General features: G+C 34.1%; 1 protein-coding gene across 1 annotated transcript in view; it reads right to left on the bottom strand.

The window, feature by feature from the left end:
• The window catches only part of LOC142229202 (uncharacterized), a gene marked incomplete at its 3' end in the record, with an annotated part of 297563 nt that overhangs the window by 158536 nt on the left and 112191 nt on the right, over window positions 1-26836 (bottom strand). Inside the window, 3 exon segments of the mRNA XM_075299746.1 lie at window positions 4976-5473; window positions 5551-5841; window positions 5895-10448. Coding sequence (XP_075155861.1) covers window positions 4976-5473; window positions 5551-5841; window positions 5895-10448 — 5343 coding nt within the window.

Below are 26836 nucleotides of genomic sequence, written 5' to 3'. Positions count from 1 at the left end.
AGAATTGCAAGGGTTGTAACGACACCAAGGAAATATGGTCCCATTTAAACTTGAACCGCACACTAGATATGTTAGTGTTCTCAAGGCGTCAGATATCAGTTCTGATACCTGCTATGACGGGTCGCTGCATGATAGGCGATTTAATTAAACACCTCTTGTGTGGGGCATATAGCTTTAGATTACTGGCGGGCCTGGAAAACGCTAACTTAAGCAGTCTCTTAATGTTTTTAGAACAATCTGGTTGGTTCAACAAAAGAAAATAATAGTGAAGGTTCAGTGGTTAAAACTAGAAGTGCCCATATGTAATAGGTACTTTTAGTTAAATGTGGTATCATAATGGACTGAATAGTCTAAGTGAGCCTGAAACTTAATCGGCCACTTTAACCTAACCTAACCTAATATAATTTAATTGTTTTGGTATTTTTGTTTAGATAAAAAACTATGAAATGAAATAATTTACGTAAAAATTTACTTTGGAAATTGCATTCTCTTACACCCAGAAAAAGTGCCTACGGAACTAAAGGAAAAATGTTCATCAATTTAGTTTAGCCAATTTATTTCCATTAAGTTAAATTTTTGTTTAAAATAATAAAATTTACTTACTTCAGTAAAAAAATCCTAAACTGAAAGCAGTTAGGAATAGTTCATTAACTAGAATAAGGCATGGAATTTTACTAATACTATTTTCTTCGCTGGGTATAAGAATTTACTACTGAACAAGAAAATTTTATTCACTGATAACAAATCATTCGTAAAAATAAACAAAATATGAACTAAAACCCAGTTTCCTCAAATTTAGTAAAATTTCTTATAAAATGATAATTCTGACTCCCTTTATTATAGAAAGCTTATCATACATACGAATAACACTTGGCGTAGAAAAATATTTTAGTATTCAATCCTTTTAAAACTTAAGGAGACACATTTGTTAGAATATAGGAAATTTACCTATATTTATTTTATCTACCTGTAATCGATGCCTATCATCGATGTAATCGATATGTTTGCGCGTAGTTTGTTTTTTAGTTGGAATCGCGTTGTTATTGTATACGGAGGGATTGTTAAAAAATAATATAGTAAAATAATATAATAAATAACAAATGACATATATAAAATATTTGTTATTTTAAATTAGCGAGAAAAAATTATGTTCGTGATGGTGTATAAAGAAAGAAAACAGAATAGCAACCCCTTCATTCGTCTTCATTTTGAAATCTTCAATTAACAGGTAACATTCAGTGACGGTAACCTTTGGGAAAAAATTGGTTTATGATTTTTTATATTTGTAGGTATTGGAATTGTAAAAGGAGGACAAAATCGTTACGCAGCAACTTGTTAAAAGTGAAAGGTACACGCAAAGAAAAAAAAAACGTTTGGAAAGCGTGTACCGAGTTTTTTGAATTGCTTCGAAAATTTTAAACTTTTATCACCAAAAAAATCGTTGGTTACAAAATTTTTATTTTTTCAATAAAAAAAGTTATTTTTGACAACAACAAAGTCCATTTCGTTTATATGAAACACAGTTCTTTTCTGACTTTAGGTCTTTAATAAGACACATTTTACAGTTCACCACTGTGGTATCACAATGGACTGAATAGTCTAAGTGAGCCTGATACATCGGGCTGCCACATAACCTAACCTAACCTAATGTTGAACATTTTTTCGGAATCTTCCGAACATATCTGGAATATACGTACAAAAAAAAATTAAACAAAAAACTTTGGTCGAAGCAGGGATCGAACCCACGACCCTTCGCATGCAAGTCGGACGTAACAACCACTGCTCCACGGTGACAAACTAAATGTTTGTTTCTGTTAAATAAACTTTGTTTATTCGGTTCGTGGACGCCGCAAGCTATGCTATATAAATATAACTTATATGGATATTTATCTATTGATGACCATAACAGGTACATAGCTCAGTGGTTAGTGTGTTGGCTTACAAAGTGCTTGGTCCGCGGTTCGATTCTCCGTCCAGGCGAAAGGTAAAAAATGTTAAAAATTTATAAAATCGTATAATTTCTTCTACATTGTTGGTATTACAGGAAAAGGTGTTAAGAACTAAAAAACCTCGTGGATGTGAGAAAGATGTGAGGGAAAATGCAATTAGCAAGAAAACAATGTTTTTTTGAGTTTGTCTTTATGAAATTGTTTTTACATCCCGGAAAAGAATAAACGTTTATCGATGGAAAAGAATAAACGTCTAAGTATATACTTTTCTTCCAAATACACTTCCTTACAGCGAAAAGCAAATGAGAAACGAACTTTGTTTGTCTAAAATTTCGTTTGGGAGGAAAGAATTATTTTTATGGGTGCATATTAACATAACCAAACGATCTTGCCTGTCTCAAATCTGGAAGAGTTCCTCTTCAAACGACATAAATTAGGCAGCAACTCTGATGCCAGTCCTCCTAACGCCAACTTCTGATGTCCATGAGACAGCGTTGCCAATTTAGCTTTTTTCCCGCTGGATTTGGCTTTTTTTGAAGACGTTTAGCGGGGAAAAAATGCATTTAGCTTTTAGCTTTTTTCTGGCTTTTTTTCATGACCCTTTTAGCTAATTTTGGCTTTTTTTATTTTCGACATGTTCCTATTGAAATATGGATAAAACTTCGTTTTTATCTAAGCCTTGCTGCCAGAATAAGGTTTTCCACATATTTAATTCCTTATATAAACTGTCAGTAAATTATTAGGAATATTAGCATTTGACTCGTTTATCCTTTTTATGTTATTATAATTTGGTTATAATAGCATTTGTGAATTTCTCTTCTTCAAAAGCCGATAAATTCTTTTTGTCCTTATAGTTAAGTGATTCAACTTAAAAATGGGTATTTTTTCATGAAAGAAGGCTAGGGTCAATTCTAAAAAATTCTTAAAATTAATGAAATAGTCTTTAAATTTGTGGAGTTTTTGTATCTTGACCACAAACCAAAATAGCGTTCAAAAATAGAGGAGGTGTTTCAACATTTTATTTTAAAAACGTATACATAGAATAATTTCTACTTAAAGTCGAGTCTGAATTTGGAAATTTAAGTTGTCGTTAGCACGTTTTTAAAGCACTGTGATAGCTCATGAAGAAAAAGCTGAAAAAACGAATAAATTCAAATTTGACTCGGAATCAATACCAAAATCATTAGTGTACAAAATCTTTGGAACCGAACATAGAAATAATTAAGGAAATAAAGTTTTGAATGTGGTATTATTTTTTTTTAACATCAAAAAAATGCAATGAAAAAATTCGTAGTGATAGGATAAAAACAAATCTGCTATATATTAATGGAATGGATTTACATTTACGAAAATTAGACAACAATAGGTTTGTATGGGAAATTTTCGAATAAAAGTTATTCAATATAAACTTGCAAGACAGTTAGAATGGGTTTTATTCTCATGGGTAAAATTAGGAGAAGTGTACACGTTCACGAATTTATCATTAATTCAGTTAAAACGAAATATATTGATATTTTCTTATGCAGTTCTATGTGACATTGTGCAATATATCGCACATTGGACTTGTTGATGATTAACCAGCTGACAATTGCAAGTTTACTGGGAAAAATGTTTTTACTAGGAAATATAAACGAAGGACTTCCAGTAAAAATTTGTGATAGTAATCAAAATGTATCGAGTATGCAAACAGAGCTAATATGACTTAAATTTTCTTACAGTCTCACAGAAATTGAAATAAAATGAATACAATTAAAATAATATGAATTTTAAGTGAAATAAAGCCTTTAAGTTTGTTAAATTTCAATCAAAAATGTGACTTTTGATACAAAACATTTTAGCTTTTTTCTAGCTATTTTTTAAAATTTTTTAGCTTTTTTTGGCTAGTTTTTTGGACAAATCTAGCGGTTTTTTGTGAAACAATTCTGGCAACGCTGCCATGAGAAAAGATGATTGAGTTTAAAGTTGATCTGTTCTGTCGCGTATTCTAATCGATTATGCTTTATCATTACAGTTGCCGGTTTAAAGTGCCATCAACCATCGATCGATTATTATTTAACATTTTTAATTCTACCTTTGCTCCTAATTTTTCCTATTTTTTACAAAAGAATTAATAAATTTAAATTTTTTGAATTCTAATATAATTGATTTCTTAAAAGATTTTTAATCACTAATCTGTAAATGCTAAGGGAGTTACGTTTGTGGCAAATATTACATTTATCTATTCGCTTAATGCGAGTAGCAATAAAAACCTTGTTTATCTATTTTTTTTATTATAACAAACTAATGTTCTCTAATTTTTCCCATATGATTACGCTATCAGACTTAAGGTTTTTTCCGCAAATAAAAAGACTTATTTTTTGCATTGTTCCTAACGTTTCGACAATTTTTGTTGTCTTCATCATAATAATAAATAATGTTCTGTCAAAGTCATAGGGGCCACATTTTACTAATATGCCCAGGGCCCTGCATACACATAAGATCAATATGAACTAAAGCTGAAGAAAATTTTCCTAAAATTCCCAAAAATAGTAAGAATGAAATAATGTGTGGTTAAAATGGTCATGATTTGGCGCCAATGATTTTTTTCTTTAATTTTAGTTCATATTTTCTTCTATGAGAGGGTGTAATTTCATGAATTGCAGTTAAAAAGTACAACTGGGAATTAAAATTGTCCTGGTTTTAACGACGCTTTGTGGAAATCTCAAAATGTGGAGTACAATTTAATTCAATTTTCGCACGAGGTAGTTCATTCTTGATATAAAACAGTTTACTTTTTTCTGTGTATGGCCAGGAATATTGTACCATTTTCACCAACAATGCTTGCAAATTATAAAATTTTATTTATCCAAATGCTTGCTCTAATAAGAAAGCTCATCGCGCGCTCATTTTTGGCTTAATTTCATTGCAAAGTCTATCAATGCATCAAGAAAAAGCCACAGTTTGGTTCAGATTATGAGCGGGTAATAACGGGTCTGTTCCCATCGCCACTACTAAAATTTTCAATAATTTCTGCCATTATAACTTACCATCCTGTGTGCCGAATGTGTATTTGTTCACATTGCTATCCTCAATTTGTAAAATCTTAGAACCCGTTTGCGGTATGCTACTGGATTTATTCTCATCGTTAGGGGTTTCTTCGTCGGATATATCTTCTATTTTAGTGTGTTGATATTTTTCATTTTTCACATAACCATCTTGCTTGCATTTTGAATCCTCACTAGCAGCTACCAATGTCTCGTCGATATCGTTACTCATATTCCTGCCTTTGTAAGTAATCGTTTCTGTGTCAGGGACATCATTAATTTTTTCGTTGTGCTTCTTTGATAACAAGGAATGGTCGTTTGTTGTTGGATTATTGTGAATTGGTACTAAATTTGAACAATTATCCGAAACATCAGTTTTTTGTATAACCTGTTTTGAAGTAGAACATTTTAAGTTATCTTCATTGATAACGACTTCTTCAAGACGTTTCTCAGGAAGTTTAGTATTTGTTTCACACTCCATATCCATAATACATAAATGTTCTGCATTTTATAGATTGAATATATTGTGCACTGTGTTAATGTTTAAAGAAATATAACGAGATCCTTTATAACGTTACCTGTGTTGGTCCTTATATTATCTGAATCACCATTATATACATCTTTTAGCAGTTCTTTGGAATCATTTGAGGGATTCGTTGTGAATTCTGTATGGCTATGAACTTTAGAATGTTTAATGCCATCTTCTAGTTTGTTAGTATAGATTTGAGTTGATAGTGTTTCGATCGTGTTGGAAGAAGAAGCAGTTTCGTTAGTTTCATTTGTTGTTAGCAGAACGTTTTCATAGATGCCGATTGAGGGCTTTATTCTTCCTTTTTCCCCATCCTTCGATTTAGGTTCCTGTTCAAGTGCTAAGGAAACATAAAATTAATAAATCGGATAGAATCTAAAAGTACAATTTTACCTTCGATATCATCGTCCATGTTTCCTGAATTTGGAAAACACTTTTCAAGCTTCGATATATGCTTTCGGTCTTCAGTTAGACCACCCATTGGTTTTAACTTGGGTCCAAAATCAGTTTCAAATGTATTGCTATCAGAATTTATTGTAGACTCTATATCTCTCTTTTTTCTAGTTCCTTCAAATGAGGGGCTTGTAAGAGTATCATCTGTAGCACTTTCCTCGTCTTTCGATTCTTTTATTTTCTCAACGTTTTGTTTCTTTAATATCATACTTAATTCATCATTGTTTATATCAATCGGTACATGTAAATCATAGTTTTTACGTTCATTCAAAATAGTTTCTTCGCTGTTTTTCCAGGATACATTTTGCATTATTCCTTGGCCTGCAGTGCCTTTAGTCTTTTCATTGCTATCTGATGAAATGTCCATTTGATCCGAATGCTCTATCATTGAATGAGTGAATTTACGCTTTGATGGGTCATCGACAATCATCGCACCTTCTGCAATACCTTTCGTAATTGCAGTTATCGCATCTGCTACTGGCACTTTTTCATTACTTTCAACTCGTTTGAAGGATGTCTCAATTAATGAGGGTTCTTTAGCTGCTATTTCACAATCTGTGTCATTGAAAGTATCGTCATTATACTCCTCTTTTGGTGTATCGTCATTATACTCCTCTTTTGGTGTATTCTTGTCTCCAGCTACGTTCTCCTTACTGTAAGTCATACCTTCTGAAATTACTTCGTTGCACAAGGTGTCGTAATGACTTTCATCATTTTGTCCTATCGCTGATGATTCGCCCGCATTATTACCAATTGACGATGATGTATTTGCTTTATCATTCGAATTTATGTCTTTAGATGATTTTGTCTGTTCAAATCTATCCTGGACAATTTCATTATTGATATGAATTCCATGTTGATTAGTGTTAACAATTTTTCCGGTGGGGTCTGATAATAAAGTATTTTGTGATTTTGTATGAGCTTGAAAGCTGCTTTCCTCTTCTATAATTGCTTCTTTATCGCTAACATTATCGTGATACAATTCAAATTTAATTTTGTTTGCTTGTTTATCTAATTTATTGTCACTCGGTACCAAAGATATCTCTTTGCAATTGTCACATGAATTAAGGTTATGAATTTCTTGGTCATGCTCAGAATTTGCGTGATTTTCAATGCCATTGGCATATGGTTGCTCACTATGTACGTATTGAAATCCTTCATTTCCGTCATTCTTCTCAGTTGTTGCTCTCGACATTGCATCGTTCATATTAACATGAATATTTGATGATATTTCGACTTCTTCCTTTCCTAATCTCTTTTTATCGCTATCAATTAATAACACTTTCCCACCGTATACGTCAGAATGGGACATTTCCGTTTCATTTAATTCGTTAGGTACTGATGGCGTAGAATGTGAACTCCTTATGTCGTTTCCACATTCATTCGTATAATTAATACCCTCTTCATGTTCATTTGTTTCGCCACGTCCATCAGTTGAAATTGCCAAAGAGTTGTCATTCAAATTAACAACAACAATGGATGTTTTATCTTTATTGACGTCTTTTAAGTCTATTTCATTGCTCTCCGTCCCATAATTTTCTGTTTTTCGTGGGCTATGATCTACAGAAATCAACTCTGTTGAATTTTCTATGTCACTGCGACATGCATTCGTATAATGCACATCTCCCTGCCCTTCTTTTTCATGATTTACCTCAGTTATTACTATAGAAGGTTTATCATTCAAGTTAGAAACAGCGGTTTCATCTTCCACGTCCATTTTGATGCTATTACAATCAGCATCACTATTAATTGATTGAATTTTTCTTCCGCTAACATCATCATCGCACATTTTTATTTCTTCGTTATGAGTCTCTTTTGATTTTCCATGGTCACCTCCCTGCACTTCATTTTCATGATTTACCTCAATTATTACTGTAGAAAATTTGTCTTTCAAAGTATAAGCAGTGTTTTTCTCTTCCAACTCTTTTTTGTTGCTATTACAATCAGCGTCGCTATCAATTGATGGAATTTTTCTTACGCTAACGCCATTATTAGACATTTTTATTTCTTCATTTTGAGACTCTTTTGATTCTCCATGGTCATCTCTGCCTTGGTTTTCATTAGATGGAACTTCTAAGGATGTTTCGTTGACATTATCCAAAATTTCTTCTAATTCGCTAGGTACTCTTGGCATAAAATGTGAACTCCTTATGTCGCCTTCATATATATTTGTATAATTAATTCTTTCTTCTTGGTCATTTGTTTCGCCAGTTCCATCAGTTGAAATTACCAAAGAGTTGTCATTCAAATTAACAGCAACAATTGTTGTTTTATTTTCTTTGACGCTTTTTAAATCTATTGCATCGCTCTCAGTTCCATAATTTTCTGTTTTTCGAGGGCTATGATCTGCAGAAACTAATTCTGTTGAATTTTCAATGTCACACACATACGTATAATTAGTTCTCTCTTCATGACCATCTGTTTCGCCACTTCCATCAGTTGAAATTGCCAAAGAGTTGTCATTAAAATTAACAGCAACAATAGATGTTTTATCTTCTTTGACGCTTTTTAAATCTATTGCATCGCTCTCAGTTACATAATTTTCTGTTTTTCGTGGGTTTTGATCTGTAGAAATCAATTCTGTTGAATTTTCTATGTCACATCGACATGCATTCGCATTATCCCCATCTTCCTGCCCTTCTTTTTTATAATTTTCCTCAACTATTACTATAGAAGATTTATCATTCAAAGCAGAAACAGTGGTTTCCTCTTCCATGTCTTTTTTGTTGTTATTACCATCAGCGTTGCTATTAATTGATGCCTTTTTTCTTCCGTTAATACCATCATAGAACTTTTGTATTTCTTCGAATTCACTATGAGTCTCTTTTGATGTGGATGAACACTCTTTATCGCTGTCACATACCATTGCTTCACCGTCTACTCTATTTTGTTTTATAACGTGGTCGTCCGGGTCAGTTAAAATTGACTTATTGTTAATATTATCCTGAACTATTTCCTCTTTTGGAGGAATGTTTTCTTGATTAGTTAATTTTACGGAAGAAAATGAATTCAATACGTCATTACCACATGAAATTTCACTATCAACGTCTTCCTGTACTGCTATTCCATGATTTTTCTGAATTATTTGTTCCGAAGGTCTGAAATTTAAATTAGCAGCATTAGTTGGTATTTTATCAGCTTTTTCCTCTTCGACGCCCTTTTCATCGTTATCAAAAGTTTCTGTTTGACGATTATTATAATTACCACATGAAATTTCACTATCAATGTCTTCCTGTACTGCTATTCCATGATTTTTCTGAATTATTTGTTCCGAAGGTCTGAAATTTAAATTAGCAGCATTAGTTGGTATTTTATTTGCTTTTTCCTCTTCGACGCCCTTTCCATCGTTATCAAAAGTTTCTGTTTGACGATTATTATCAGTTGGAAGTGTTAAAGATGAGTTGTTCACATTAACAACAGTAGATGGTATTTCATTATCTCCTCCATCATTACAGCCCTTTTCAACGGTACCAACTACATATTCTGCAGTCGATAGATTTTCTCCAATTTGGTTTGAATCCATTTCTCTTCTTGCATCGTCGACGAGAGCACCCATTTCATGCAATTCTTTTAGTGAATTATTAGATTGGTCTTCCAGTTGTAACGGACTTTCTTTACTACCGTTAAATAAATTCACATGCTGGATTCCCAATTCACTGTCTTTTTTAATAAATGGCATGCCTTCACTTAAATATAAACCAATGGCTGATTTTTCATTTTCGTCGACCACAAGAAAATCTTTAGCATTTTCTTCAGTTATTTGTTTCTTTAGTACACTATATGTTTCCATTTCAGTTTCCTCTGGAAGTTTCTTTAATGCCTCTGAATTGATATTAATCTGACATACTTTACTGGGTATAAAATCATCAATGTTTTCTTCGGTTATATTGGATAAAACATAGTCAGGAGCAAAACCTAAATTGTAATCAATCCCTGTATCACTTGACGTACTCTGCAAAGTCTTACTATTCTTTTCGTGTACCATTGTTTCGTCGGAGCTCAAATGTGCATCATCGAAATTAGGATCATTATAAGGCGTTTCAACGTGACGTTCGTTGTCAGTATCAACCATGGTGTCTTGGTTCTCTATTGATTCATATTTTCCAAACTCTTCATTTAATGAGATCGCTGATGGTACAAATTTTCCATTATTATTATCCTTAGTGTGTTCATTGTACTGTATTAATGTGCCTAATTCTGTTGCTTCATCATGTTTTCCTCCTGACGTTACTTCATATGGGCTGTCGAAATTATCATTTGAAGTTTCCTCAATGTTTGTGTAGGTGTCTATTTTAATATTACCAGCATCCACTTTCTTACTGCTTTGACTTACGGCATCGAAATTAGCATTAAGCACTCCTTTAGCCAGGACTTCTTGAAACACAAAAGTACTTGGTTCACCAATGTTAGATATTGCTTCACTCAAATGCGGTTTCTTGGCAAAAATATGTTCACTTTCGTCAATTACATGAGTCGTATCAGGTGTAAAGGAATCTATGAAAAGATCGAAAGAAAATAATTGAATTGGGTTTATAAGTGGTAACTGCATATAGCTGAAAAACGCTATATATATTCCTAAATGCAAACATTGTAAGTATTTAATATTATGTTTATTTGTGGTAACAAAATAACACGTCTTTGACGAATCACTAACGAGCCTTCGATAACGGAGAGTTTTCTAACACTAAAAAAAAACGACAGGAAAACGTGTTTCGACAAATTTTCGAACCATTCTCGATATCGTTTTCTATAGTTTTGTTCGAATACGATAACGAACGTTGTGGCCAGGTGGACACGCACCGAAATCTTTTAAAGATTCACGCACTCTCACGATCTGAAGAATTCACTAACGCATAGAATTGTCGTGACTCGCCTAAACTGTATACTGCCGTAAGAAAAATTTAGCTCACGAAAATCTACCTCGCTCAAGAAAAACAATGTTGACTCACCATTGGGTCGTATGTTACGTTTACAATTTTCTTTTTATACCCACCAACATAGAATGGTGATGGGGTTATAATAAGTTTGTCATGCTGTTTTTAACACATAGAAATATCGATTTCCCACTATATAAAGTATATATATTCTTGATCAGGGAGAAATTCGAAAATTCTTTTTTTGTCTCCAAGCAGGTTAAGTTGGAAGATGGGCTATATCGGTCCACGTTTTGGACGTTTTGGCCCCCATATAAACTGACTCAGGGAATAAAAACTTTTATTGACTTTAGACTCCATAAAACATACTGATCGACTCAGAATCACCTCCAGAGTCGATCTATTCGTATTCGTCCGTTCATCGGTCGGCCTGTCTACACCCAGAGAAGGAATATGATCACCTCAAACATGTTTTAAGAGCAAAATGTTATTTTTGGGTGGTGAATATGTAACATGGTTTTCGCAACCATGTTATTTTCTCGGAAATCATGAATCTGATTTCGGCAAGCTGGTTTTTTTTTTGACGAGAAAATAATATTTTAGTGACAAACATGTTACGTGGTCACCATACAAAAATAACATTTTGCTCTTGAAACATGTTTGAGGTGATCATATTCCTTCTCTGCGGTATGTATTGTTCGCAGGATTCCGGTCGCATTTATTTTGTACAGTGCTTTTTGGGCACAAGGATGAACGCCATTGAATTTGGAAAAAAAATCGGATCACATTTAGATATAGCCCCCATATATATATATATATACGTTTAATCCTCAACAAATATTTTTGTATTTGAACGAAAAAAATTGTATGTGGTTTGTTGAAGTTGAAGAATTTACAAAAAAATGAAAAAAAAATTGACAGAATTATGCTATGACTTGCACCAAAATTGCAAAATTTCCGAACAATTTTGGAGATATTTTTTAAAGTAGACACAGAGAAGGAATATGACCAAAATGTTATTTTTGGACGGGGAAAATGTCACATTTTTGTGTCGAAAATCCTATACTCAGTTTTGTAAATGTATGACGATTTTATATTTGAGTAGCCCAGGGTCTAGCAAGCATTATATTCTAATTAATTAGAATTGTAATAACTCTAATCCCGATATTAATATGGTTTTATTAATTATCTCATACAACAAACGCATTTAAGAAACTACAAAATTGAAAAATATAAATTTTACACAGACATTTATAAATGCTTTTCTGTATTCTCTGATGAGTGAGCTCTTTGCTTGCTGTCATACACAGGGCTGCCAATTTTGCCGATTTATCGGCATTTTGACGATGAATATATATATATATATATATATATATATATATATATATATATATATATATATATATATATATATATATATATATATATATATATATATATATATATATATATATATATATATGGGGGCGATGCCTATAGGCCCGATTTCAACAAATGGGGTTGTATTGAGCTAAATAGGTCATCTTCAAAATTAATACAAGGTAATTAAGTACCCTTAAAGTAAGCAAAATTTAATCGAAATCGGTTAAGATTTCGAATTCGCTCGAATTTTCCAAATTTTTGAACCGAGTAAATATCGTCATTTTCGAGGCAAAAATCGGAAACTGCTATTTTTTGAATAAAAAATCGTCAAAATGCCGATGAATCGGCAAAATTGGCAGCCCTGTGTATGACAGCAAGCAAAGAGCTCACTCATCAGATAATACAGAAAATCATTTATAAATGTCTGTGTAAAATTTATATTTTTCAATTTTGTAGTCTCTTAAATGCGTTTGTTGTATGAGATAATTAATAAAACCATATTAATATCGGGATTAGAGTTATTACAATTCTAATTAATTAGAATATAATGCTTGCTAGACCCTGGGCTACTCAAATATAAAATCGTCATACATTTACAAAACTGAGTATAGGATTTTCGACACAAAAATGTGACATTTTCCCCGTCCAAAAATAACATTTTGGTCATATTCCTTCTCTGTGTCTACTTTACAAAATATCTCCAAAATTGTTCGGAAATTTTGCAATTTTGGTGCAAGTCATAGCATAATTCTGTCAATTTTTTTTTCATTTTTTTGTAAATTCTTCAACTTCAAAAAACCACATACAATTTTTTTCGTTCAAATACAAAAATATTTGTTGAGGATTAAACGTAACGTTCAACAACAAATATTTTGTAATGTTGGATGCTCAACAAATTACTTACAAAATATGTTATTAAGAACACAAATTATTTGTTGCCTTCTGATGGTAACGATTGCTAACAACTAGGGGTTTCTTTTTCTCAGACTTTTTCCATTCCCGGGAAAGCGGGAATTTTTTTCTAATTTCCCGGGATCCCGGTAAAAGGGAAGCCTGCTTCGATATGGCATATATTTAGACTTTTGAATAAATTAGAAATCGCCTAAAGCTACGGTTATAGGGCGCTGTCCGGGCCACTGACAATGTATTATTATGTTAATCGCTTATATCAGCCATAAATCATACTAAAATAAGATATCTTGTAATACACAAAATACAAAAAACTTTTACAATGGTTACCATGGAAGTCTCTTCCGATATATCGGGATTTTTTACATTTAAAAAATTGTATGGAAATGATAGAAACTTTTTTCGATGTCACCATCATAAAACAGAGTCACTATATGTAAATTTTCGATCAATATTTCCGAAAGGAATACACCATCTATACACCCAGACAAAAGTGACCCCTTCTTTAAGTTAAAATGAACTCATTGTGAAGAAAGTTGAACTTCGTATAGCGCCAAGGACATTTTTATTTGTTTGAACGATGTGATTTTCGTAGAAATTAGGTAGAACGCATTTCATATATTAGTTAACATTTTCCTATATTTATGTACCACTATACTACAGAGTAAAAAATTTTAACTGAATTGAATTCATATATGGAATGATTTTATTGAACTTTTTTCATTCATTTGGACAAATCTTACATATTTGTGGTAAACTTTTTACTTCAAATTTAGAACTGCTTACCTTCGTTTTTAAATACAATTTTATGTATTTATATAAGCAATTTTTTCTTCAATAAAATACATGTTTTATTAATATATTAAATATATTTATTTAGAATAAACCGCATCGACTGGCCTTGAAATATTAAAACACGTTTTTTTCTTCTTCTAGTACCTTTCACTTTGAATAAGTTGCTGCCTAGCAATTTTGTCCACCTTTTACAATTTCAATACCTACAAATATAAACAAATAAATCCTAAACCAATTTTTTCACAAAAGGTTAGCGTCACTGAATATTACCTCCCCAGCAAAAAAAAGCGTCGCCAAAAATGTAATGAAAATGTTCTTTTTGGATCCGGAAGTGGTGCAAAATTGACGCAGATGCGATGAATTTAACATGGGCTTGTCATAGGACGGAAGTCCTCCATTTCAACAGCCGTTGCACTGAATTTGCATCACTTCTTTAGGTGTGATCCGAACTCAATGTTATGGATGTAAATTAAAAAATTCTGTGATGGTTTGTCAAATAAAGAATTTTTATAATTTTTAATGGATTCTGACGCTTGTCTGAAACGTTTGACCTCAAATATTTTCAAAAATTCACAATTTTTCAGATTGGATTTAGAAGTTTTTTCCACAAAATTTAAATGATTTGTACCATTTTATGAATTCTTACACCCAGAAAAAAGTGCCTTCGAAACTAAAGGAAAAAATTTTCATCAATATAGTTTATCCATTTTATTTCCATTAAGGTAAATTTTTGTGAAAAATAATAAAATTTACTCGTTTCAGTAAAAAAATCCTAAACTGTAAGCAGTTAGGAATAGTCCATTAACTAGAATAAGGCATGGAATTTTACTCATACTATTTTCTTCGCTGGGTATAAGAATTTACTACTGAAAAAGAAAATTTTATTCACCGATAACAAAGCATTCGTAAAAATAAACAAAAACCGAACTAAAACCAAGTTTCCTCAAAATTAGTAAAATTTCTTATAAAATGATAATTGCGACTTCCTTTATAATAGAAAGTTTTTCATACATACGAACAACACTTGGCATAGAAAAATACGAATAAACTAAAATATTTTTCTATGCCAAGTGTTATTCGTATGTATGATAAGCTTTCTATAATAAAGGAAGTCAGAATTATCATTTTATAAGAAATCTTTCCAAAATTTGAGGAAACTTGGTTTTAGTTTATTTTTACGAATGCTTTCATTTCAGTAGTAAATTCTTATACCCAGCGAAGAAAACAATATTAGTAAAATGCCATGCCTTATTCTAGTTAATGAACTATTCCTAACTGCTTTCAGTTTAGGATTTTTTTTTACTGAAACAAGTAAATTTTATTATTTCACAAAAAAATTTAACTGAATGGAAATAAAATGTCTAAACTAAATTGATGAACATGTTTTCCTTTAGTTTCGAAGACACTTTTTTCTGGGTGTATTTGTTATTAATGTAACTATCATAATAAATGTTGCCATTTTTACAAACACGTCCTTGCAATGATTATGAAAATATTTTGAAATATTTTGAAATTGGGAGGCCAGGGCTAGAAGCCACGACTATGTATTTCGCACAAGGCAACTATTACTACTTGGTACCTAATTCAAATAGGAGAATGCAATTTCCAAAGTAATTGAACATCTGAACAAAAATACTAAAAACAATTAAATTATTGTGTATATTCCTCTATACTTAGGATAAATTATACCCCATTCACATTAGACTCAAAAACTACTAAAAATGGATTTGAAATCCCTTATTTACAAAGAACAAGTATATACAGCAGTAAGTTCGGCCGGGCCGCATCTTAAATACCCACCACCATCAACCAAATATTAGGGTTTCCTTTGAAATTTCAGGAGGGCTTGAGGACTTGAGGACACTTCCCGAAGATAAATTTAAAGATTTCACATATGAGGACTATATCAGATTCTGGATTTATAAGAACCATTTTTGTTTGAGTTTTAGAGGAATCATTAACATCTCTTGTAAGTGTGTAAGAAATTTTAAAACAACGTCTTGATTTGAAATCTTAAATCTGTAGATTTTCACCCGAGAAGTAAAATCTGGAAATTTTACATTGAGTTTCAAGCAATTTTCATGATCAGTGCGCCTTCTATACCCCCAAGAAGTAAAGTCGGTCTATGTGGAGGCATTACCAAATGGACCGATAAAATGTTAATCCGATACAAGTTTTTGTGAGCCTAAAATACCAGAATATTTACAATTTCAGGCAAATCGGATAAAAACTACGGTTTATAGAAACCCAAGGAGTTAGATCGGGAGATCGTTCTTATGGGGGCTATACTAAAATATGGACCGATACTCACCGTTTTCGGCACACTTCTTTATGGCCCGAAAATACCTCTAGATATCAATTTCATGCAAATTGGATAAAAACTTCGGATTATAGAAGCCCAAGAAGTAAAATCGGAAGATCGGTCTATATGGGGGCTATACCAAAATATGGACCGATACCCACAATTTTTGGCACACGTATTTGTGGTCCTACAATACCTCTAGATGCTCTCCATTTTTGGTACACCTCTTTGCGGTTCTGAGGTACCTCTCGATTTCCAATTTCAGGCAAATAGGATAAAAACTTCGGATTCTAGAAGCCCAAGAAGTAAAATCGGATTTTAGAAGCCCAAGAAGGAAATCGGTCTATATGGGCGCTATACCAAAATATGGACCGATACTCACCATTTTCGGCACACCTCTTTATGGTCCTAAAATACCTCTAGATTTCCAATTTCAGACAAATTGGATAAAAACTACGTTTTCTATAAGCCCAAACCCCCAAAGTAAAATCGGGAGATCGGTCTATATGGGGGGCTATACCAAAATAGGGACCGATACTCACAATTTTGGCACACGTATTTGTGGTCCTACAATACTTCTAGATTTCCAATTTCAGGTAAATTGAATAAAAACTGTAGTTTCTATAAGAACAAGAAGTAAAATCGGGAGATCGGTCTATATGGGGGCTGTACCAAAACATGGACCGATACTCACCATTTGGCACACCTCTTTATGGTCATAAAATACCTCTAGATTTCAAATTTCAGGCAAATTGGATAAAAACTACGATTTCTATAAGCCCAAGACTGTAACGAGGATGCTTTATGAGATGTTCTAATTTACATATTTACTACATTTTATATAATTTATAATTTTGCACTGGATGAATACTTTTGTTTATCATTGTACCCATTATTAAATTATTCGTATGTTTCTCATTACTCTTTTACTCATCACTATTTCACTCACTTATTATTTATTTGATCATTTATACTTGCAATGTACATTCTCTTACAACAACAATATTTACATGTCTATTTTCTGTTTTATTTTGTTACAACAACAATCACATGTTTCAGTTCATTTTTTGTTTGTTCATTTACCGTTTTATGATTTTGAGTTGTAATCTTAGTCGCCTATAAATACAAGAGTTGTACTATGAATTTGTCATTCTTTTTGCGGCTGTTAAGCAATAAAGATCTGAAACTTTAAATACACCGCGTATTATTTTGGGGAGCATAAAATAAAAACAAAATTCCTCGGCAGTAGACCAAACTAGACGATTACGTCTGTTGTGGGCTCTGTCTCATAAAAGTAGGCGAATTTGACGATTTACGTCTGTTCAGCCTCACTTAAAGTAACATTAACTGCTGCGAATTACTTCCTCATGCTCGACGGGAGACTGCGGTGCCTGCTCTTTTCTCTCCCTATTACATTGGCGCCCAACAACAAAATATGCACAATTTATCTTAAACTTTTTGTGCAGTTTGTAGTTGTTGTTTTGAGAAGCGGTTAGTTGTGCTAGCTTAAAATTTAGAAAATATTATGGTGAAAAGGAGATAACTCTCGTTGTGTTTTTGGTTAAAAAAAAAAATAAAAGGTTATTTTTGGAATATGATTCGTCGAAGCCCTCGTAATACACCTACTACTTCAAATAATGCGTCAACGGGCAAAAATGTTGGAAATAGTAATTTTAATGAGGAAAATGTAAATCCTCCAAATAAAACTCCAACGGCTTCTATTAACGCAAATGAAAGTCAAAATTTGGGCATTAGTGGTACAAATGGAGATATGGTGAATGCTCCAGTTCCACATAATATTCCAAACACTCCAACTATTTCAAAATCTGGGAAAAATTCTGGCTCAAAAGATATACATTTATCAACCTCCCGTAATGAGTCGTCAACTCTAAGCTGTAAAGACTCAAGGGCTCAAAATAATGGTAATAATCATGCAAACTTAGAAACTTGCGACTTAACAGGGCCAAGTACTTCCACTGGCATCACACATCGCAATCCTTCAATGAATATATCAAATTCTTTGCAAACCGTATCTATAAATAACACAAATATTGAAAATCAGAAAATAATGGGCCCAGCGCCGTCACATTCCGATACATTTGCGTCTTCGCATTTGTCAAACTTGTCTTTGAATTCCAACGTTCCACCTGGAAACTTGCAGAGAGGTCAATGTAATGTGGCAAGTTCTGTAAATTTTACTCTAACTCAAAAAATTAGTCATTGTATCTAACATTCAATACAATTTTGACTAATTTTAATGCAAGACCTGAATCAAAGACAACTTTTGTGAACTGTAGTGCACGTTTTAATGGTGGACGGAATACTACAAAGGTAGACGATTTTATTGCTACTATACTTGTCTACAAAGAAGCCGAGAACGTATCGGATACTCTGGCTTTAACAAGTTTTCCTTTGTTGTTAGAAGGATATGCGTCTACATGGTGGCAAGGGGTCCAATATGAAGCCCACAATTTTGATATGGCTATTGACCTACTGCGCAAAGCCTTTTCACCCTCAAAACCAGACTGGCGAATCTTCGCAGAAATAGCACAAGATAAGCAAAAACATTTTGAATCCACCGATGCATTTGTATGTCGAAAGCGTCGACTCTTTGCACAGTTGTCGGAAAAACTTTCGGAAAATACCATGTTGAATATGATTTTCTCTCAGTTAAATCTCTCGATTAGGAAAAAAATATCGAGGGATAATGTAAGAAGTTTCCAAGAACTACTCCAAAAAGCTAGAGACATCGAAATGTTTTTAGAAGAAAGTAAAACTCCAATACCTAAAAAAGAAAATCCCGAAAAATCAAATCTTCGTTGTTCATTTTGTAGAAAGAAAAATCATACAATTGACACGTGCTACAAAAAGATCGAATGAGATCGGAGGGGAACCGCTAAGGTACAAGAAAGTTCCATAAACTGCTATGGATGTGGTGCTGCTGGGTACTTCAGAGCTAATTGCCCCAATTGCAATAATAAAAACCCCAACAATAGCCCACAACCCCACAACTCCATACATACAGCATTCGTAGGCAGAAATGTTCCCACAATTGGTGTCAATATAAATGGAATGGAAGGGGAAGCTTATATTGATACAGCAGCACGAACGAGCGTAGCAGGTTATAAACTCTACCAAAAACTAATAGAGAAGCAAGTAGAGTTTCAACGGGTCTCAGCAGAAATAGTTCTAGCAGATGGAGTTCCTCGCGAAGAAATTGTATATTCCACAATTGTTAATATCATAATTGGTAAACGCTTAAGAAAAATTCGCTTCATATGCATGCCAAAAGCCAAAGAAAATCGCACGCTCATAGGGATTGACTTTTTGGAACAAGCCAACATAGTATTGGATTTGGCTGATAGGCGTTGGTATTTCAAAGATGAACCAAATAAATTGTTTGACTTTAAAATGAATAAACCGGAAATAGTTCGCTCCATACCTTTAACACAAGCCAACATAAGAGAACATAACGCTGTCAATGATTACTTGTCCTGGTTCGAAGACATTAATAGTGAAAAGGGATTTCCTAAGGATAATAGTACACGTCCTATAACAAGCGACTATTCTCCTAAAGGCATAAATAAAATATTTGGAGACAGCATACTATCAGATTTTGTCCCGCATGTCCAAAATGAACTGTTTCCTCCTTTGAAAAGGAAAAAGAGCTGTGAGATGTCCTTAGAATTGAACTCATTCGAATTTTCTCTTAAAGATGAAGAAGGCAGACATTTAAAGCTATCTGAGAGGAAAGAGCTGGACGAGCTTTTATTAACTGTCAAGGAAATTTTTGAAGACAAATACGAAACAGTTCCTGGCATTGAACATTTTATTAATACAGGCTCACATTCGCCCATATCATGTCCACCTTATAGGCTGTCTCCAGCTATGAGAGAAAAACTGAAAACGGAAATTGAGGATATGTTGCGAAAGAAAATAATACAGGAGGGCGAATCTCCTTGGTCATTTCCGGTCGTAATAATACCAAAGAAAACGGGGGGAGTTCGAGTATGTGTGGACTATAGGAAGTTAAATTCCATAACCGTCACAGACAAGTACCCTTTGCCTCGCATGGATGACCTATTGCATGCCGCAAAAGCCTCATATTTCATGTCCACTTTAGATTTAAAGTCAGGCTACTGGCAAATAAAAATGGCCGAACGAAACAAAATTAAAACAGCCTTTACAACACCGTTTGGTATATTCATATTTAATACAATGCCGTTTGGCCTTAAAAATGCCCCAGCGACGTTCCAAAGGTTAATTGACAAACTAGGAAATAGCCTTCCTCAAATCATAATATTGACATATTTAGATGATTTAATTGTATGCTCGGAAACTTTTCAGAAACACATGAAAGACCTTCAAATGGTATTCCAAAAATTAAAATCGCTAAACTTACAGCTTAACAGAAATAAATGTAATTTTTGTCGTCCGGAAGTTAAGTACTTGGGACACGTATTGACTTTGAAAGGTCTGAAACCAGATCCAGAAAAAACAAGTGCCATTTTGGATCGACCACATCCAAGAAATTTAAAGCAAGTAATTTCCTTCCTGCAGACATGTTCGTGGTTCAGACGATTTATACCCGATTTTGCTGAAATATCAAGGCCGTTATCACAATTGACCAAAAAGGGAGCTAAATTTATATGGTCGCATGCTCAAGATAATGCTTTTAACAGATTAAAATTGCTTTTGTCATCTCCTCCCGTCCTACAACAAATCGACGAGAACAAACCATTCACGTTAAAAACCGATGCAAGCGATTATGCGCTCGGTGCAGTTCTTATGCAGGGGGAGAAAGAAAACGAGCACCCTATAGAATACGCGAGTCGCCTACTACTTCCTGCCGAGCGAAATTATTCTACAACGGAAAGAGAAGCATTAGCCGTCGTATGGGCAGTGAAGAAATTTCGAGGCTATATCGAAGGCTCAGATATATTTGTCCTAACTGAAAACGAGCACCCTATAGAATACGCGAGTCGCCTACTACTTCCTGACGAGCGAAATTATTCTACAACGGAAAGAGAAGCATTAGCCGTCGTATGGGCAGTGAAGAAATTTCGAGGCTATATCGAAGGCTCAGATATATTTGTCCTAACTGACCATCAGCCCTTAAAGTGGTTATTTTCACTGAAATCACCTACAGGCCGGTTGGCAAGGTGGGCACTAGAATTGCAGTCTTTCAATATAGTATTCGAATACACACCTGGTAAACAAAATGTTATAGCGGACACGCTATCCCGCCCACCTTGCTCAAATGAAAATCACACAGATGTCAAGTGCGAATGTTTTTCTTTTTCAATTGATTTTCCTAGGCAAGGTGCAGCTGAAGTTCGAACAGCACAGATGGAAGACACTGATATTAAAAAAATAATGGAATCATTCGAAACTGATGATGACAACGTGATAATGTACACGAACAGAGGATATTTGTTAGTAGATGGTGTATTGTACAGATACTGTTCGGATCAGGACTCAGAGATGGGACAACTGGTGGTTCCGAAGGCAATGCGTGAAGATATTTTAAAGAGGTTCCATAATGATACATTGGCAGGCCACTATGGTATCGACCGCACGATCCATAGAATTGTCCAACATTATTATTGGCCTGGTATGCGTGCAGAAATAACGAAATATGTAAAATCTTGCCCTGATTGTCAACGCTATAAGCCTAGTAATATGAAGCCAGCAGGATTAATGCAAACAGTATCAAGCAGCCAGCGCTTTGAAGTCATTGCTATGGATCTTGTTGGTCCACTTCAGCAAACTAAGAATGGCAACCAGTGGATTTTAGTAATAGAAGATATTTGTAGCCGGTGGGTTGAGCTGTTCCCCTTAAAGGAGGCCACAGCAGAAAATTGCGCAAAAATACTGCTCAATGAAATTGTTTTACGATACGGTGTTCCAAGAAGAGTCCACACAGATAACGGCTCTCAATTCATATCAGCTGTTATGCAAAAATTAACCTTCTGCTTAAACATTAGACAAACGTTCACACCAGTATATCATCCGGAATCTAACCCCGTTGAGAGGAAAAATAGAGACCTAAAGACCCAATTAGCAATTTGCGTTGGCAAAGACCATACTGTTTGGGACACAAAATTGCCCATGATACGTTTTGCGATGAACACAGCTAAGTGTGGAAGCACGGGATATACAGCCGCCTACATAACTTTTGGTCGGGATTAAGAAGTCCCTTAGAAGCCCATCTGGATTTGAAAGCCATAATTCTGTCAGAGAATTTCATACCTCAAATAACACCCCATTTACTGAAAATGGCAGACGTATTAAAAAATGCAAACGAGAGTGTTGAAAAAGGACAAGATAAAAACAAGAGTTATGTGGACCAAAAACGTAGACAAAACACAGAATTCAACCTTGGGGATAAAGTACTAGTAGCAACACATATTCTTAGTGATTTTAGTAAGAATATAACGTCCAAATTCGTGCCTAAACGGGATGGTTCATATATAATCACCGCTAAAAAGGGCCCAACATGTTATACCATATCATCTGTAGAAACGCCAGGTATTCCAATAGGAACCTACCATACATCGCAACTGACTCCATATATTGGCCCATCAGACTCGCCAATTTATGCTATTCGAAAAAGAGGTCGACCAAAAACTACAAGACCACACACTACAATTGACAGCAACACAACTAATACAAACATCTCAAAAGATAAACAACAAAACTGTAACAATAAAGCTGGAAAAGATACAGATACATCCTCTCAACATGTCACCAAGGGAAGAATCCTACGTCCCAGGAAGTAAAAAATGCACGATTAAATGCTGCCACATCATCGAGGCGATTTCTCTGGCAGAGGGGGAGGATGTAACGAGGATGTTTTATGAGATGTTCTAATTTACGTATTTACTACATTTTATATAATTTATAATTTTGCACTGGATGAATACTTTTGTTTATCATTGTACCCATTATTAAATTATTCGTATGTTTCTCATTACTCTTTTACTCATCACTATTTCACTCACTTATTATTTATTTGATCATTTATACTTGCAATGTACATTCTCTTACAACAACAATATTTACATGTCTATTTTCTCTTTTATTTTGTTACAATAACAATCACATCTTTCAGTTCATTTTTTGTTTGTGCATTTACCGTTTTATGATTTTGAGTTGTAATCTTAGTCGCCTATAAATACAAGAGATGTACTATGAATTTGTCATTCTTTTTGCGGCTGTTAAGCAATAAAGATCTGAAACTTTAAATACACCGCGTATTATTTTGGGGAGCATAAAATAAAAACAAAATTCCTCGGCAGTAGACCAAACTAGACGATTACGTCTGTTGTGGGCTCTGTCTCATAAAAGTAGGCGAATTTGACGATTTACGTCTGTTCAGCCTCACTTAAAGTAACATTAACTGCTGCGAATTACTTCCTCATGCTCAACGGGAGACTGCGGTGCCTGCTCTTTTCTCTCCCTATTACAAGACCCCAAATCGGGAGGTCGGTTTATATGGGGACTATATCAAAACTTGGACCGATATAACCCATCTTCGAACTTGACCTGCCTGCAGACAAAAGACGAGTTTGTGCGAAATTTCAGCACGATTGCTTTATTATTGAAGACTGTAGCGTGATTACAACAGACAGACAGACAGACGGACAGACGGACATGGCTATATCGTCTTAGAATTTCTCCCTCATCAAGAATATATATACTTTATATAGTCGGAAATCGATATTTCGATGTGTTACAAACGGAATGACAAACTTATTATACCCCCGTCACCATTCTATGGTGGTGGGTATAAAAATACAGTTAGAAATTGTTAAAGTAGATTTTGTAATGAGAATGATGATTTACCAAATGGTACTAAAAATAATGTTTTTGTAGTATTTATCCCTCCATTTTATATAAAATGTTGTAAAGAAAAAATCCCCGGGAATTCCCGCACTTAATTCCCGGGAAATCGGGAGCGAAAAAATAGCGAATTCCCGGGATCCCATTCCCGGGAAAAACCCCTACTAACAGCTTTTTTGTAGTAATGGTTATTAAAAGTACAAATTAGTTTGTAGCAGGAAAATTAACAAATTTTGTTATTGGTTTTACAACAAAAGTTATTGGTTCTCAAACATATTTTTATCTGTGTACCAATTTTCTTCCATGTTTAATTTACAGATGTATCTAGGAAAATGTTACTCATTGATTATTTTTCGTTTCACTGACATATCCACTACAAAGAAGCAAATGCAGTGTCTTAAATCACTTTAAATGTATACACCTAGACCTTGCTTTGCGTCATTTCGTTTTGCGTTGTTTCGGAGTTGCATCGCTGCTGAATTGGTACTAGTTTTCACTTTGCGTTGTTAGATTTTCGAAGTTGCGTTGTTATCTATCTCCAAACTTTGCATGGTTTGCCATAGAATTCATTTTGCGTCGTGTTTTTTTTTTTTTTTTTTTTTTGGAACGTATCTAAATGTAAATATTTTAAGTATTTTGTGCGCAAGACATATAATAAAAAACAAACTGTTTTCTTTTACTACACAACTTATAATGGGAATAAAACTGTAGAGAACCTTCTAAAGCGGAATAATATCGAACACGAAAACGAATTCGAAATAGATTCGTTAACGATCAGTTACAGATATCACGAAACCTTCTTTAACGAATCGCTAACAAGCCTTCGGAAACGAAGAGTTTGCTGACAGTAAAATAACAACAGTTGAACGTTTTCCGAATAATTTTCGAACCATTCTCGATATTAAAATAAAATATTAAAAAGTCTATTCAGTTTAAGAAATTGATAAGTGCGCATGAGGTGTCTCGATATCGTTTTCGATAGTTTTGTTCGAGAAATATCCGTGAATGTTTCTATATCGAATACGATAGCGAACGTTGTGGTCAAGTGGGTACCGTTAGAACAAAATGAGTATGAGCACGTGCACGTGTATGCCCACACTTATCAATTTCTTAAACTGAATAGACTTTTTAATATTTTTCTTTGTCAAAAACAAACTTTTTTCTATAATTTCATTTTATTAATGCTATTTATCTATATGTGATATTTACATTATTCAAGACAAAATAGATACATTTCAATGGTCAACCCATATATTAAATAATTTTCTTTTTATAGTTTAGCATATTATAATTTGTGGTTATTTCATATTAGTATGCCTATTAAATTCGTTTTTAATTTTGAACTTATATTAACAAATCTTGTGGAGCTCCTCTTCAATCTTGTGAAGGTTTTGGGATTTGGCATAAGGTTTGATGCTAATGGATTTGGATGGCTATCAATTCTGGATTTATATCTTGTTATTTGGGATATAACCTCTTCCTTTACTTTCTTGATGTTAAGTTCCTCATGGAGACGTTTGTTTGTTATGTAAGTTGGGACGTTTAGAACTTCTCTCAAGGTTTTAGACTGAAGTTGTTGCAGAAGTGTTATGTTGGTGTTAGAGTCGTTCCCCATAGTTGTATACCATATGTCCCCACTGGGAGCCACCGTGGTGCAATGGTTAGCATGCTCGCCTTGCATACACAAGGTCGTGGGTTCGATTCCTGCTTCGACCGAACACCAAAAAGTTTTTCAGCGGTGGATTATCCCACCTCAGTAATGCTGGTGACATTTCTGAGGGTTTCAAAGCTTCTCTAAGTGGTTTCACTGCAATGTGGAACGCCGTTCGGACTCGGCTATAAAAAGGAGGTCCCTTGTCATTGAGCTTAACATGGAATCGGGCAGCACTCAGTGATAAGAGAGAAGTTCACCAATGTGGTATCACAATGGACTGAATAGTCTAAGTGAGCCTGATACATCGGGCTGCCACCTAACCTAACCATATGTCCCCACTGGTTTTATAATACATTTATGGATTGAAAGTTTCTTCTCAAGGGAGAGCTTCGAACGACACCCGATAAGGAACCTTAGCTTATTTGTTTGTATGTTTAAAGTTTTCCGTTTTGTATGAATATGCTTGTTCCATTTCAGCTTCTATCTAGATAGATTCCTAGATATTTAATATCATCATGCTGTGGTATTTGGGTTTGGTTCATAAGAACTGGTGGCATTGCCGTATCTAGACATTTTTAACCAGGGGTGCTATAGCCCCCCTATCTGTGCCACAGTAACAATATATAATGGAAAATCATATATATAGGTTTTCACATTCTAAGGGGGGCTAATTTTTTCTGGAGGGGGCTACGCCCCCCCCCCCCCCAGAGGCCTTACTACGCTTATGACTGGTGGACATGTTGTTTGTTTTAAAGTAAACGTTATATGAGAAGATTTAGCTTCGTTTGCTATTATACGCCGCTCTTTCAAACAGGTGGAGAGCTTATTCAGATGTCTTTGCAACATGGCGCTAGCGGCTTTGGGATTTTTATTCACTGCTAAGACCGCTGTATCGTCTGCAACGGACCAAGTCCTGAACCTTGTGGGACCCCAGCATTAATATCTTTGGCTAATTTCTCCCTCCTCTTTTACATAAAAGTATCTATCTTGTATGTAAGATTTCACAAATAAGTAATAATTTATTGGCAAAAGCATTTTGAGTTTGTAAAGGAGGCCTTCATGCCATACTTTATCAAAAGCTTGTGATATATCAAGAAACGCTGCCGTGCAAAACTGCTTGTTTTCAAATGATTTGTTAATA

Source organism: Haematobia irritans, chromosome 1 (assembly GCF_050003625.1).
Source record: "Haematobia irritans isolate KBUSLIRL chromosome 1, ASM5000362v1, whole genome shotgun sequence".
Taxonomy (NCBI): Eukaryota; Metazoa; Arthropoda; class Insecta; order Diptera; family Muscidae; genus Haematobia; species Haematobia irritans.
This window is presented reverse-complemented; position numbering and strand designations above follow the sequence as displayed.